Source organism: Hemitrygon akajei, chromosome 14 (genome assembly GCF_048418815.1).
Source record: "Hemitrygon akajei chromosome 14, sHemAka1.3, whole genome shotgun sequence".
Classification (NCBI taxonomy): domain Eukaryota; kingdom Metazoa; phylum Chordata; class Chondrichthyes; order Myliobatiformes; family Dasyatidae; genus Hemitrygon; species Hemitrygon akajei.
Window position 1 is genome coordinate 59,411,706 of NC_133137.1, and position 17,032 is coordinate 59,428,737.

General features: G+C 40.3%; 1 protein-coding gene across 5 annotated transcripts in view; it reads left to right on the forward strand.

The window, feature by feature from the left end:
• The window catches only part of LOC140738613 (serine/threonine-protein kinase 33-like), a 134,057-nt gene that overhangs the window by 1,186 nt on the left and 115,839 nt on the right, over positions 1 to 17,032 (forward strand). For 2 of the 5 annotated variants that reach the window (XM_073066164.1, XM_073066165.1), the window contains exons 2-3: positions 1,025 to 1,143; positions 4,403 to 4,522. In XM_073066164.1, coding sequence (XP_072922265.1) covers positions 4,442 to 4,522 — 81 coding nt within the window. In that variant the 5' untranslated portion in view covers positions 1,025 to 1,143; positions 4,403 to 4,441. Of the gene's footprint in view, positions 1 to 621; positions 960 to 1,024; positions 1,144 to 4,402; positions 4,523 to 17,032 lie in introns of those variants that run through there. The other 3 variants (XM_073066163.1, XM_073066168.1, XM_073066166.1) reach the window with 2 other exon arrangements.

Sequence of the window (17,032 nt, forward strand, 5' to 3'; positions counted from 1 at the left end):
ACACTTTAGTGAGCTTAATTTAATAGCCTTTTGAGTTAAAGGGACTGGTTGTAGACCAAAATGCATGTTAAGCTATCTCTTGGCACGAGGGATCACCACGAAAATTATGACCACAGATTTAAAGGGGCATTGTCTCAGGAATTTATAGCTGATAGATTACTACAATAAACAAACCTGTAACCCCTTTCCTGACTACAATATTTCAACCAGCCAATCATTTACAGCATGTTTAACAAATAAAAAGTAACTTCTGTTAAAACACATGGAGGGGGGAGTTCTACTTTATTTCCAACTGAAGCACAGAATGCAGAATTGAAAGAGAATTATGTCATTACCAGTCATCCATGCCCACAGACATTTATGAATAAGACACTTCTGAGAATATTTATTAAATCCCAAAAATACTTGCTGAAATAAATGTGAATAACATGCAGCAGATAATGTCCTACAGGGCTAATGAAGATGTGAGAATTATAAATATGTTTCCTGCCTAAAAAGAGAATAGAAACAAACTGTTTACAATTAGTAACTACCCGCTTTTTCCCTGAAGAAATCTGGCAGGGTTCTAGATGTGAGCTGGCAATTGGTAGGTAGGTCAGTTTCTTTGGCAGTCTCATTACATAAGCAGTAACAAAGACTTGTAGAAGCAGAGTGCACAGGAGCCACATCGGACGTTACCATGCAACGTGAAACAGGTTGCAAGACAAAAAAGTATTAGGTTTCTTCAAAAAGAAAGCCTCTGAGCAGTTTGAATAGAAAATTCCATGGAAATATGATACAGACAGAAGGAGTTGGAAAGTGATTAGAGCCAGCTTCTCAGTTGGGTGACTGGAAATTAATTTTTAGAGTGATGTTTTGCCGTGTGACAGTTCTGAATTATATACTTATGGGAGCTCATTATCAGAAAGAAATGAAGATGTAAGAGATTTTTTTTATGCTGGTCTCAAAATGTCAACAGTGTAAGTATTTTCAGATCATCATGTTTATGCAATGCTTCCACATCATGTTTTCTGTTCATTTACAGTTCTAGCAGATAATCCTGGTCGCAATGAAGCTGAGCTGTAATTGCCTTTTCCCTTCAAACTCAAACTGTAAAAAGCTCTGAAGTGTTATCTGCCTAAACGCTGTTCATATGGTACACAGGTAGGATACAGCTGTGAACTGTGCAGATGTAATGCGATCTGCTGGACCACTACCACTCTATATATGAGTCTTGCTGGTAGAGTTAAGTCTACTTTGACATATGTGCTTTATTTTTAAAATGATATGTTTAATAGCATCACAATGGAATAGCATCATTGTGCCCTGATATTTCAGAAAAAGCAGCTACTTTGTGACTGTTTCATACATTTAGAACTAAAATTAGAGTTTGACTGTGAAAATGAATCACTGGCATACACTCTAAATGTCATAAGGTGTAGATCTGTATAATTTATATCTTCCATTTTAATCCTTTTACTTGGAGGAAACAGTCTTGTATGGACAGATACCTTAAGTTCACAATTAAATCATCTCTATTATCATTTCAGTCCCCGAAATTTTAATCAGTACAACTCATGGAGGAAAATCTCCTTATTATTTTAAATCATCAAACCACTTAGCTAGCCAGTTTCCAACCCACTTTCCTCACCCTGAATCCATATTGTTTTCCTTCACTGGAATGGTGGAACCATGGTAAGGACATGGTCCTAACCCCAAACTCAAAACCTGAAAACCTTCAGTCATTTGCCTTCACTAACTGTACTGTTTAATAGTTTGTTGGAAAATAAACAAACTCCTTACAAATATTTATATTTAAAGGACATGCACATTTGTTTCCATTCTGATGGAGACTGACCTATCATTAGTATCATATAACTAGATAAAACTGCTTTCCATGTCCTTATTATGTATGGGAGTGTTTTACAGGCGATGGGGCACTGTTTATATCTAGTCACTATTGTAATTTGTGAACATATGGCAGTCCAGCAAATAGAAATGGATAAATTACTAATTAAACTGTTATTGAAGGAACAATCTTGGCCAGTGAAAAAGAGAACACTCTGAACTTCTCTGCTCATTTTTAAAAAGTCCTCTGTGACCATTAAATAGGTTAATATTTCACCTGGAAGACAATGTTTATAACAAGGCCGGGCTTTTTTTTAGCAACATGGCTGACATACAGTTTAGTAACATCAATAGGATTGTGCAGAAATCCCCTTTGCTCTTTTATAAAATAAGCCTTAGGTTATTTTGTATCTGAGAGGGAAACAGAGTTCCTGTTTAATCTGATTCATACAATGGCTTGGTGGACAGTGCTGCTGTAAAGCTGAAGCCTAGATCAATCTCTAGAGTAGGACATAGTTTCTTTATTTTCTAGATGAAGATCTGAGGATTTATGCCAAGCCAAATTTTTGATAACATGGTTCACACTGTGAGGTAAATCAACTATCTTCCCCTCAGGTTAAGCTGTGGAGTCATTGGGACATGACCTCTGGTAAGCTGGTGGTGTGATGACGCAGCACTCTCATTGGGGCCAACCAAAGATATTATTGTCTTCTTTATGATCTAAGATACTTCTGAAAATTAAGAGCTTAAGATTCAAGTACTGCACGTCTACCCAGTCAGCAAGCTGCTCATTGATGTTTCCCTAAACTTGACTTGGTGTGGACCGTGTTGCTGCCTGCAACAGAAAGGGGCTGGAGTTGGTATAAGTTCTAACAGTGAGTGATTGATTGCCTTGGACATTTTTCTTGTGATCTCATGACCCTGTTGGACATTGGTAATGAGGAATGCAGCAAGTCCATTTCAATGGTTCATTGGCAGGACTGACGAAGGGGATGCTGTGTTGCTTCAGCTGTAGCCAAAACAAGGCCTCATGCTGCAAATTTTCCTGCTCTGCAGAAGAAACACAGTTATACCCCTTGACAGCCAATGTAATGTCAAACTATAGAAAGTATTCATCTTTTCTGCATGGAGGTCAGTCACCAGTGGAGTGCCTCAGGGATCTGTTCTGGGACCCTTACTCTTCGTGATTTTTATAAATGACCTGGATGAGGAAGTGGAGGGATGGGTGAGCAAGTTTGCAGATGACACAAAGATTGGGGGTGTTGTGGATAGTGTGGAGGGCTGTTAGAGGATACAGCGGGACATTGATAGGATGCAAAACTGGGCTGAGAAGTGGCAAATGGAGTTCAACCTAGGTAAGTGTGAGGTGGTTCATATTGGTATGTCAAATATGATGGCAGAATATTGTATTAATGGTAAGACTCTTGGCAGTGCAGAGGATCAGAGGGATCTTGGGTCTGAGTCCATAGCACGCTCAAAGCAGCTGCGCAGGTTGACTCTGTGGTTAAGAAGGCATACGGTGTATTGGCCCTCATCAATCATGCAATTGAATTTAGGAGCCGAGAGGTAATGTTGCAGCTATAGAGGACCCTGGTCAGACCCCACTTGGAGTATTGTGCTCAGTTCTGGTCACCTCACTACAGGAAGGATGTGGAAACCATAGAAAGGGTGCAGAGGACATTTACAAGGATGCTATCTGGATTGGGGAACATGCCTTATGAAAACAGGTTGAGTGAACTCGGCCTTTTCTCCTTGGAGTGATGGAGGATGAGAGATGGAGGTGACCTGATAGAGGTGTACAAGATGATGAGAGGCATTGATCATGTGGATAGTCAGAGGCTTTTCCCCAGGGCTGAAATGGGCACATGTTTAAGGTGCTGGGGAGTAGGTAAAGAGGAGGTGTCAGGGGTAAGTTTTTTTACGCAGTGAGTGCTGAGTGCGTGGAATGGGCTGCCAGCGACAGTGGTGGAGGCGGATACGATAGGGTCTTTTAAGAGACTTTTGGATAGATACATGGATCTTATAAAAATAGAGGGCTATAGGTAACCCTAGTAATTTCTAAGGTAGGGACATGTTCAGCACAATTTTGTTGGCTGAAGGGCCTGTATTGTGTTGTAGGATTTCTATGTTTCTGTGTTTAGTTTGTTCTGGAAATTGTTAACTTCTCCTATGGAACCTGTCCCTCTGGTTGCCTTTACTCCAGGGCCTTGAAGTGTTTTAGTGAATGTTAAAAAGCATATTAATTTCTATTTTAATTTCTTCCAATCCTCAATTGTGTTTGGTATATAAAGTAATACTTATCAACTAGAGTCAATATGATTTCCCTTGGTTCCTATTGACCCGACTACATTCAATGATGTCAGTCAATAAGAATCAAGAAAGACAGTCTCCACTGACTGCAGCCATACCCAAGACAAAGAAAGGTGATTGTGGTTGTTAGAGTTCAATTATCTCTCAACCACAGGATATCACTATTAGAGTTCCTCAGGTTATAACAAATTTACTGCAAATGGAGACTAACGCATCATGAACACATAATAACAGATTATATGTCATCCGTTTTCTTCATTAAAAGGTAACGGTTGAACAGGAACTTGATTTTCCTTGCACAACAATGGCCTATCTGCGAAGTTCTTCCAATGGCGAGGAGACGGCTGTACCTCACACAAGGATAGAGGATGAATCTGATATCAAGGTAGAAATTTGCCACTTCTCATTTTATAATAATCACAAGCATTGACACCAACATAATCACATAATTTCTAACAAGATTAGAAAATGTAATTTGGTAATTTTCATTTGTGTGCTAGACTTGTGAATTATTCTTTGTATTGAACACATGCAAAACGTAAGAGCTTACCATATTGTAAAGGGTACTTTAATCTGCAGTCCTCCAAATTCCATAACAATAGTGCTATGTTCAACATAAACGACTAGAACTCAATATCAGACAGGATTGCAGATCTAATATGCTTCTGTATGTCTACAATTCAAGAGTTACATATCAAAACATTCACTGAATCAAATTCCTTCATTTGAAGATTTTAATTTTTTAACTAAATGCACAAAATAATATCCATATCATTTAGTAAGTATGGAGAAACTGCTCCCACCAGTCGGATTCACTAACAACAGATGTAAGGTAAAAAGTTAGAATATTAGAACACAGGTTAAGAGAAAACCTTTCGCTTCACAAACTGTGCTCTGGAATGCACTACCTGCAGTTGCAATGGAAACTTATTCAATAGTATCCTTCAAAAGAAATTGGAACATATACTTGGTTAAGAAAATCTTGCAGTCTATGGAGAAAGCGCAGGGTAATGGAATGCATTCAATAGCCTTTTGAAAAATTGGTATGGATTCAGTGACCAGAACACTTTCCTTTTTTGCTGTTTGATTGCTGGATTCTATGAACCTTGCAATAAGAAAATATCATTAAAATCATACTAATTATTAGGCTCCATCAGAAAGTTCAAATCACCAATAAAAACAAAAAAAAAATGTGCTTGAACCACTCAATAGCTTATGTGGCATTTGTAGAGTGATAAACAGACTTAATGTTTCTGGTGGATGAACTTTCATCAGGAACTACTGTGGTTCCAGCATTTTCTGTTTTATTTCATTATCTCCAGACGTATTGCTCTTCAGATGAAAAACTCCTCTTGGTCTTGCTTTGTGAAAGTGAGGTTCGATCAATAACCTACATGGTTTGTTTTCAGTCACAGCTTGGTAAAACTCTTTGTTCAAAAAGATTTTCCCTATTTATTTGGATCTGCAAAAATCTGACCTCTGGAAGGACCGTCGGGACATTGCTAGGGATTTATATTAGAGATACAGCACGGTAACTTTTTGGTCCTTCCAGCCCAAGGAATCCACACTGCCCAATTATACTCATGTGATCAATTAACCTACCAACTTGTACGTCTTTAGAATATGGGAGGAAACTAGAGAATCCTGAGGAAACCCACATGGCCAAGGGGAGAATGTACAAATTCCTTACAGACAGCAGCAGGGATTTCTGATGAATCTTATAGAACTTTTTGAAGATGTAACTAGTAGAGTGGATAGGGGAGAGCCAGTGGATGTGGTATATTTAGATTTTCAAAAGGCTTTTGACAAGGTCGCACACAGGAGATTAGTGTGCAAACTTAAAGCACACGGTATTGGGGGTATGGTATTGATGTGGATAGAGAATTGGTTGGCAGATGGGAAGCAAAGAATGGGAGTAAACGGGACCTTTTCAGAATGGCAGGCAGTGACTAGTGGGGTACCACAAGGCTCAGTGCTGGGACCCCAATTGTTTACAATATATATTAATGATTTAGACGAGGGAATTAAATGTAGCATCTCCAAGTTTGCGGATGACACGAAGCTGGGCGGCGGTGTTAGCTGTGAGGAGGATGCTAAGACATTGCAGGGTGACTTGGATAGGTTAGGTGAGTGGGCAAATTCATGGCAGATGCAGTTTAATGTGGATAAATGTGAGGTTAACAGATTATTATCTGAACGGTGGCCGATTAGGAAAAGGGGAGATGCAACGAGACCTGGGTGTCATTGTACACCAGTCATTGAAGGTGGGCATGCAGGTACAGCAGGTGGTGAAAAAGGCAAATGATATGTTGGCATTCATAACAAAAGGATTTGAGTACAGGAGCAGGGAGGTTCTACTGCAGTTGTACAAGGCCTTGGTGAGACCGCACCGGGAATATTGTGTGCAGTTTTGGTCCCCTAATCTGAGGAAAGACATTCTTGCCATAGAGGGAGTACAGAGAAGGTTCACCAGATTGATTCCTGGGATGGCAGGACTTTCATATGAAGAAAGACTGGATCGACTAGGCTTATACTCACTGGAATTTAGAAGATTGAGGGGGGATCTTATTGAAACGTATAAAATTCTAAAGGGATTGGACAAGCTAGATGCAGGAAGATTGTTTCCGATGTTGGGGAAGTTCAGAACGAGGGGTCACAGTTTAAGGATAAAGGGGAAGCCTTTTAGGACCGAGATGAGGAAAAACCCCTTCACACAGAGAGTGGTGAATCTGTGGAATTCTCTGCCACAGGAAACAGTTGAGGCCGGTTCATCGGTTATATTTAAGAGGAAGTTAGATATGGCCCTTGTGGCTTAAGGGATCAGGGGGTATGGAGAGAAAGCAGGTACAGGGTTCTGAGTTGGATGATCAGCCATGATCATACTGGATGGCGGTGCAGGCTCGAAGGGCTGAATGGCCTACTCCTGCACCTATTTTCTATGTTTCTATGAATTGAACCCAGCTTATTAGCACTGTACTAGTGTTATGCTAACCATTATGCTACCATGCTGCCCAGATGTTGACCGGGAGAGGACATTGATATTGGTGTGCTGATCCTTGCAGTGGTTTTGGAAGATTTTGCAGAGGCATCATTGGTGGTATTGTTCCAGTTGCCTCAGCGACTCCAAGAAGTATTTAGGAGAGAGCAGAGATCCCTGCTGCTCAGTAGCCCATGATTTCTGTGCCAAGTCTGTGTATTGATCTTCAAATATCATTGCCATCAATTGACCAGTGGCTGTGTTGGCACGTTGGAAGGGCTGGTGAATTTTGACATCGATTTCTGCCCACACAGCCAGTTTAACATCAGTGCAGACTGTTAAGGATTATACTGGAGTTACAAAATTAAGTAAATAGATACTAATTCACGTGACCAGTCTTCAGTTCTTAATGTAACTTACAAGCAGTAACCAGCTTGAAGTTAAAAAAAACTGCTTTGCAAATATCATTGACTACAGAACACAGGCTGCTGGCCCACAGCAGAAGACTGGCTGTTCAAGAGAGATGGTTTGCAAAGTGAAGTGACAATGATTCTCATTGGCTTCAGCTATCAGTGTGAATTATATTGACCTAGCAAAGGTGTTAGAACATTCAGAGGTGTCTCCCACTGTAGATATATAATTCAAAGGAAGCATTGTCAATCCAAAATATGAAAGTAAACAATGTCTTTATAACTATAGAGATTGTATTGAATTACCTTTGGTCTTAAGGGTGTGAAAATGTATGTTCTGTGAGCTAGGGAGATGCTACTGAGATGATCTCCAGGAGAATGCCTGCTTGTCATGATGAATAAAAGCCTTTATATCACCAGTTTCAGTGTCTCTCCCGTGACTTAGATCACAGTCACAACACAGGCTTGATATCAGTTCAGACAGCAAGTCAAATCTTTCCATATAACCTTGGCTATCCTCACTTTGAGAGCCATGGAGTCATCTTTCAATCCTTGAGTGAAGTGAGGAGTGTTAGATATTGTACCTGCTACCAAATCCACAATCGCTGCTTGAAGTACACGTGTCAGAGGAGGATTGCGCTCCAGCTATGATCTGCTTTCTGCTTAATAATCGAAGAAAAGCCTGGCAATATTCATTGCTATGCTCACTTGGATGTTAGCCTTAGCACCAGAGGATTGTCAATGCTAGTTGGCATTCAATGCCAGAATGAAGCAAGAACTTCTGAAACAGATAGGTGAAAACCCAAGGTAAATAGAAGATGAAGCATTGGTTAGCTGACAGCTGTTATATTGTGCAAAGGCCTGAAGGTTAAAGTTGGTGATCTGGAAGTCAAGGTCCAATGTTTGTGAGTCTAGGTCGGGGACTGGAGCTTGGATGCCTAGAGACAGTCTGACTTGGGGTTGAAGGCCTGTCCAAGTGACTGAGTGGGTGGTTTGGAGGGAGAGATGAACGGTGCTGTTTCGGCGCTGTTACTTTGTCGCTTGGTATGTCCTGTCTTGTTGTGTTCTGCTGATCATTGTGGGCATGTTCTGTTGGCACTGGAATGTGTGGAGACTCTTGCAGGCTGCCCCCAGTACATCCTTAGGTTGTGTTGGTTGTTAACGCAAAATGACACATTTCACTGTATGTTACGCTGTCCATGTGGTAAATAAATTAATCCAGATCTGAATTTCTGACCACCACCCTAAAGGAAGAATGCCTTCACACTCGGGATATCAATGAGGGGATTTGCCAAGATGATGCCTAGGATAGAGACTTTCAGCTATGAGCAGAGGCTGGGCTTTCCGAGGGAACCGAGGGCAGATCCAATGAAGGTGTGCAAAATTATGAGGGGCATTAATGAAGCAGATCATAAGAATCTTACCCCCACAGCAGAGTCATTTAAAATACAGAGGGCTTATATTTAAGAGGGCTGGCAGGTATTTTAGACGGGCTCTCAGCAAGATTGTTCTTCACCCAGGAGGTTGAAATCTGGAACACACCACACGTGAGGGTGATGGAAGCAGAGCTTCTTACACTTAAGTATCTACAGTTAATGAGCATTTGAGTTTCTAAGGTACAGAAGGCTACAGACCAAGTGCTGGTAAAGGGATTAGTATGAATATGTGATGATCGACATGAACTCAACAGTTTCATGGAGTATTAGACTCAATGGCACTAATGCTCCATATGCCCTCTATCTGCCCTAACTGACCTGCAAATGCAGACAGGAAGATCCTGGGGCTCATTCCCGATCTGCCGGGTAGTGATCAGTTGACCTCGACATCTCCAGGTCAGCATGTGGAAAACTCATGCGCTGTTCTGATCACTACACTACAGTGAAGTTTGGAGAGGATGCAAAGGGCTCACCAGAATGTTGTCTGAATTGGGACATATACCCTATAAGGACATGTTGGATGAACTTGGATTGTTTCCATTGAAGCATCAGAAGCTAAAGGCATATGTATAATAAGTATGTAAAGTTATATGAAGCATTGGTAGGGTAGATAGCCAGAGACTTTGCTCCAGGGTGAAAAGAGGGTTTAGGTATAGGGTAAGAGGGGAAAAATCTAAAGGAGAGTTACAGTACTAGACAAGTTTTTTTTCTCACAAAGCATGGTAGATGGCGGAAATATGCTGCTCGGAGAGATGGTAGAAGCAGATATGAGAGCAAAGTTTAAGAGGCCTTTAGTTGGCCACATTTACAGGGAAGAAACAGAGAATTACAGCCCATATGTTGGTAGATAGAATTAATTTAGATTTTCATTGTGGTCAGTACCGATGAAAGCTCTGTTCCTGTGCTGTGCTGTTCTGTTTTGCATGTTCCTGCTTCTGATTCTTGCCCATCAAAACATGCAAGGACTCTCAATGGAGGAACCAAGGTTTAAGTCTCAACCTTATTCACCATATATTGTAGATTTACATTTATCAAGAATTTGCTGTGGTTTGTTGCTCAGGCCCAACATGCAAAACAAACTAACAGCATTCAACAGTTATAAAGAGTAAAGAATTACATAAAAATTTAAAAAGCTAATAAAGTTAGAGATTAAAGAACCAATATGGAATATAATGTGCATAAATAAATAAATACCACCATTAATTAACAATGTAAACAGCATTATTAGGAAAGTGAAGTTAAGCTTGGACTCACCTTGCAGATCCTGCATTTTCCTGAGCTGGAAGACACACATCTCACTGTTAAAGTATTTGTCTCATATGACAAGATCAGTAAAACTCTTGTTGATATGGATCTTTGACACGGCGTGGGATCATTGTGTTCAGTATAGAAAGTTGTTCTATTCTGTTCTTAGAAACAATTCAGAGCATTTTGCATTGGCATCTGGGAGGAAATGCTGATGAGCTGATAGTCAACTATCAATTAGACAAATCACAGCAGAAAGCAGCAGAAAGGTCTCTAAAACGCAGTAGAACACACCCCTTTGAGTATAACTCAACTCTCAGTGAGAGCCTGACTCACACCTGGGAGAAAAAAAAATCGCTTACATACTCAAAATTTGTGTGATGCACAATTGCTTGCCTTTGTTGTAGCATTATCTTCACACTGGGAATAAAAATTGTACCAAAGGACCTCTAATCAGCCATCTCTTTACTGTACAATTAATGTAAATGGCAATAATGAATATATATGAATTAGTTTTAAACAATAATTGGTAATGAATGCAAATATTCCTAGATGGTAAAAGTGTGTTTACTTACAGTGAAACTGTCAGATTAAAAGAGTCGTAACATTATTTTAATCATTTTGTGGTGTATGTTAATGAATATTATTCTGCATTTCCCAGAATGTCCTGTGCTGCATCGTAGACAGGACTAATTAAAATAGTATTATGTGCTCCATATTTTAATCACTCCTCATCTTATTCCAGCCCATAGAACACTTAAATGTTTATGAGACCATTATCACTGAATGCACCCAACATTGTAACTGGTTTCCAATCATCACATCCGAGGGAATAAGTCAAAGCTCAAGACCACAAACAGTCCATTCAGCCCATCAATCCAGTATGAACTGTATCATAACTGATCTGTGGCTCAACTCCTGCTACCATCTCAGACTGACTGTCCTTCAAAGTTCAAGATATACTTATAATCAAAATATTTATACCATATACAGCCTTGAGATTTGTCTCCTCACAGGCAACCTCAAAACAAATAAACCCAACAGTCCATTAAAAAAAGACATTCAAACTCCCAATGAGGAGAGAGAAATCAAATTGCGCAAACAATAAAAATAAGCAAATAACGTTCAGAAGTGAAATTCACGAAAGTGGGTCCACAGCCACGGAGCAAGTGTCACTGCAGCTGATCCAGGAGCCCATTAGTTGCAAGGCACTGCCATAGTTCTGTGCAGAAACAAACAAACCTCACAGAGCAGTGAGCTGAACACCAGCCCGTCCCCTCACCTCTGGCCCCAAAACCTTGACCTTTTCAATCTGGCCCAGCACTTAAATCATTTCTCACTCTCGGACCTGGACCTTGGTCCTGCCACCTCAACTCTGCCTTGCCTCAGTTTGGCCACATCAAATTGCCTCCAAGTCTTCTCCGGCAATGGGCAAGCACAGGCTCATTCCCTGCTCTCAGACCTGTGCCCTGCCAACCCTATCCAGCCTGTACCCCCTCCCCCCACTCCATGACCGTCCTGCACCTTTGAAACTTCATTTCATACCATAATAGTGTCAGGATGTACAGGCTTTTCGAAAGCCTATCTCTGAAAGGGAAGTTACGGGCTATTGATTACAGTGATTGTCTCTGAGAAAAAGTGTTATTCATACAGTAATTTATAGTTTTGTTTGTTTGCTCTCAGCAAGCTGTCTTGGTGCTTCACTAGAGTCATTTTAAATCAGCGATTTGATTCCTTACCTCACAAAATACGTTGAATGTTTCAACCAGCTGTAAAGCTGCCCATTTGTGTGAGACTTTTCAGGATGTACACTGCACCGAAAAGTGCTTTTACATTTATTCAAATTGGCCTGACTGTACATTAAGATAACACTCCTTATCCTGAATTCCTCCACAATAGAAAATAAATATTCGATAACCACATGTGCAGAAGCCTTTGCTATTTAAATTCAGAGAACCACAAGCCAAGCCTATGAAACTTGAACTTATAACTTAACGCTCTGATTCCTGCTATCACTCTGATGAAACTGCAATAGCCCACACCCCCCCACTCCATCTCCACCGTCAGTCCTAACATATGGTGTCGAGAATAGATCAGGCCTAATGGAGGTGCCATGCTCCTGAAGGATCACCATCGCTATTTGGAATGCTATCAGTCTTGAAATTTCAATTTCTTATGAGAATTCTTAACTTTTGGTTGTGATTAAGCACCATATTTCATTCAATCATGGCATATACCGCAATCTTTTTGTAACTGGTCTCTTACTCCTCTCTGTCTTGCTTGGATCCAAAGTGTTAACTCCCACTTCCCTCTCCCCATCATTTTCCTTCCAATATGTGCTAACAAGGACTTGATCAAGGGACTAAAGACTTAAAGGTCAATTTAAGGACAAGGAGTTATCTTAAACAGAAACCCTCCCTCCATGTTATGGCACATAATTTGGCCAGGGACTTACAGCCCAGACTTAAACTCACACTTACACCTGAAGATCACCAAATTACTTCACAATTTTTCAAACTAATAGTTTTATTGTTTTCTGACTGCAAAATTCAGTACTAATGATGCATTTTGGTGCATTTTCCAATGAATTTGGTGTAGAAAATTAACTTTATATACATATATAAAAGTGTCATTATTAAATATTAAATTATGGATGTGAAATTAGAACTGAAAATCTGTCTTAAATGATGGCTGAAAATGATTATAATTTTCATCCTTAAGTTCCTGTAACTACTGAGATGAAGATTTAATTATATAAAAGACCATCGGATTAAGAATGGGCTGTTATACACTTGATTGAATGCAATAGTGTCCCTAGGATATTAGATCCCTTCATCACTGACTTGAAAGAGACACTGACTAAATTTAACCTTTTGAAATTTTCAGTGGCATTTCAACATTAACCATGAAACAAGTCAGTGAAACCAGAATAGGATGCAGAGTTGCACCATGAAAAATTGAGCACTGATTTCACTGTCCATTCCTCTGATTTGCATTCAGAGCCAAAGAAGTTTACTAATAATGATAATTACCACTTGATTTCACAGACACCTTATCCTATTTCTGTATATTCATAATACTGTAGCTTCACAGTGTACTTTGTTCAAAGACAGAGACCTAACGCTGAGACATGTTACAAAATGTCTTATTTCCATTAAGAATTTTAGGCCTATCATCCCTCTGTGAAAGTAAAAACCTCACTTACTTCCTGTTGTCCTATTTATTTCCAGTCATAATTTATTGTGCCTCTGTCAACCTTATGCAATGTCCTTTACTATTTTTGATGTAAATTAGTATGCCTAATTCCAGTATTCCTAAACGGTTTTAACAATGGCTTCTTTCCTTCTGCCATCAGATTTCTGAATGGACAATGAACATTACCTCATAATTTTTAATCTCTTTTCGCACTATTTATTTAACTTGATTTTAATATATATTTCTTATTGTAATTTATAGTTTTCTGTAAGGTATTGCACAGTAGTGCTGCTGCAAAACGACAAATTTCACGATATTGAACCTGATTCTGATTCTGCTTCACATTTTCAAATCATTTCCCCTGCCAGGTTCCCTCCAGAGAAAAGTTTGATGTATTATTTTAATTTGCCATTTAGTTTCTCTTGGCTTCAGTGTGCCTAGGTACAAATTTCTTGACCATATCTATGGTGCTTTATCCAGTTATATTATTTAAATAAAGCAAAATAAAAACTTTCCAAAAGTATTGGCCAAATGCTGGCACTGATCATCTGGTTAAGTGTAGACCACTTGTAAAGAAAGTAATGCACCTTTGATTCAAGAGTCAAGTTTATTTGTTTAATGTACATTGAAACATACAGTGAATCGCATGATTTGCTTTAACAACCAATACACCCGGGGGCAGACACAAGTGTTGCCACACATTCCAATGCCAACATAGCATGCCCAATGCTCAGCAGAACCACACAGAATGCAAGAAGCAATAAGCAACAAATAAGTACACCAAAAATAAGCCTCATTCCTTTCTCCCACCAACACACATGCACAATTCTTTTACCACACGATAGGCCTCCAGCTCCAAACTCTCGTGGAAACAGACTCAGAGCTGCAGACACCGGGCTTCGAACTCCTCAGCAGATTTGCAGACCTGGGTTCAGCCATCGGGCCTCAACTTCCAGACTTCCAGTTCATCCTTGGGCCTCAATCCTGAGCATCGATCCCAGAGCATGCTGATCACTGAGCACCTGGCCTCAAGCTCCAGACTCACCATTGATGGCACCCGAATTCTAAACCTTGAGTTCTGGGCTCATCGATTTGTGAACCCAGAGGGTCAAAGGAACTTGTTCCTCCTGCTTGCGTGGAACTCTGACTCTGGAAGCTGCTGACAACTGGCTGAAGTATCGTCCACTCTCTGCTGGTCCGATATCCAATGTCTGACCATAGACATCCCATGTAAGCATCACTGGTCTTTGAACGTGGAGCCTCTAGCCTGACCTCAAGTTCCCCACATCCTTATCCCTAATCCCTAACCTAACCCCTAGCTCTCCTCATTGTCCCCAAACCCGCCTTTACAAGCCTATAATACAATTAACAACTACGCAATTAAAATACTACTAAATCTGAACTGCAACTTGACCGGAGGTCACAGCTGTCTTGGAATCTCAGTAAGTTAATTTATTTTTTTATTTTTATTTTTTTATGTCATCTTTAGCTCCAGTGAAATTGTTTTCTGGTTGTCAAGTAAAAGAAAAATGGGATTATTGGCTGGGGATTCGATTCTAATAAGTGCTCTATTATGTTTAGGTAGATCTCTTTGAAAATGAGTAAATCATCCTAATATGAGATTGCTATGTTTTAATTAGAATTATACCTTTGGGTGTTTCCAGCCAGTGGAAAGAAAATTAGAGTTTACTTTTACAGGGATACCCTACTGTCTGTATACCTACCGAGACTGATTAACTATTTGAGATTTCAGACAGTGAGCCTTTCTTCGTCTGCTCACTGATGTTTTAGGCACTGCTAGCAGAGAAGTTTGCTTGAATTATGTAAGACACGTTTAGTTCTATCTGCCCCAGAGGTGTGTTGCCACGCTGCTGCTGCCTGCACACCTTAACTTTAGCAGCTGCACTCTTGTTTTCCTTTGCACTAAGGACATATAACTTAAGGCTCCTTATTAATTCACATACTTTTTAAGAACTAACCACTTCATTAGAAGAAAATACGCCTGTAGTACAATGGGCTGATGCACTGTGAATGTATGCTTAAAGCTTTGTCGCTCCTGCAAGCTCCAGAGATTTAGAGAAACGATATGGAAACATTGGAATTGGGATAGGCCATTCAGCCCCTCGAGGTTGTTCTGCCACTCAACTAAATCATTGCTTTGGAAGAAAATGATTGACAGATCAATCTGTCCAAATATTTCAACGTGGGATTTGAGATTCAGGAATGTATTTTTGCCCTCGTTTTTAATTAAACACAGCCAAGAGTGCAAGTTAATATCAGGAGAGTAAGACTGTGTATGGAGCAGTTTAATACAGAGAACATGGCTATACATCTAATTAAACTCTTCTACTAACTTAAACAGAGACCATGCCGTTTCTGTTGGAACAATTTATTATCAGTCCTATAAACATTTTTTGTGCTTTCTTAGAACTATTTAAATAAAGTTTTAGATAGATAGATAGATAGATAGATACTTTATTCATCCCCATGGGGAAATTCAACTTTTTTTCCAATGTCCCATACACTTGTTGTAGCAAAACTAATTACATACAATACTTAACTCAGTAAAAAAAATATGATATGCATCTAAATCACCGTCTCAAAAAGCATTAATAATAGCTTTTAAAAAGTTCTTAAGTCCTGGCGGTAGAATTGTAAAGCCTAATGGCATTGGGGAGTATTGACCTCTTCATCCTGTCTGAGGAGCATTGCATCGATAGTAACCTGTCACTGAAACTGCTTCTCTGTCTCTGGATGGTGCTATGTAGAGGATGTTCAGAGTTATCCATAATTGACCGTAGCCTACTCAGCGCCCTTCGCTCAGCTACCGATGTTAAACTCTCCAGTACTTTGCCCACGACAGAGCCCGTCTTCCTTACCAGCTTATTAAGACGTGAGGCGTCCCTCTTCTTAATGCTTCCTCCCCAACACGCCACCACAAAGAAGAGGGCGCTCTCCACAACTGACCTATAGAACATCTTCAGCATCTCACTACAGACATTGAATGACGCCAACCTTCTTAGGAAGTACATTCGACTCTGTGCCTTCCTGCACAAGGCATCTGTGTTGGCAGTCCAGTCAAGCTTCTCGTCTAACTGTACTCCCAGATACTTGTAGGTCTTAACCTGCTCCACACGTTCTCCATTAATGATCACTGGCTCCATATGGGGCCTAGATCTCCTAAAGTCCACCACCATCTCCTTGGTCTTGGTGATATTGAGACGCAGGTAGTTTGAGTTGCACCATATCACAAAGTCCTGTATCAGTTTCCTATACTCCTCCTCCTGTCCATTCCTGACACACCCCACTATGGCCGTGTCATCAGCGAACTTCTGCACATGGCAGGACTCTGAGTTATATTGGAAGTCTGATGTGTACAGGGTGAACAGGACCGGAGAGAGTACGGTTCCCTGCGGCGCCCCTGTGCTGCTGACCACCGTGTCAGACCTACAGTCTCCCAACCGCACATACTGAGGTCTATCTGTCAAGTAGTCCACTATCCAATCCACCATGTGAGAGTCTACTCCCATCTCCGTTAGTTTGTGCCTTAAGATCTTGGGCTGGATGGTGTTAAAGGCACTAGAGAAGTCAAGGAATGTAATCCTCACAGCACAACTGACCCCCTCTAGGTG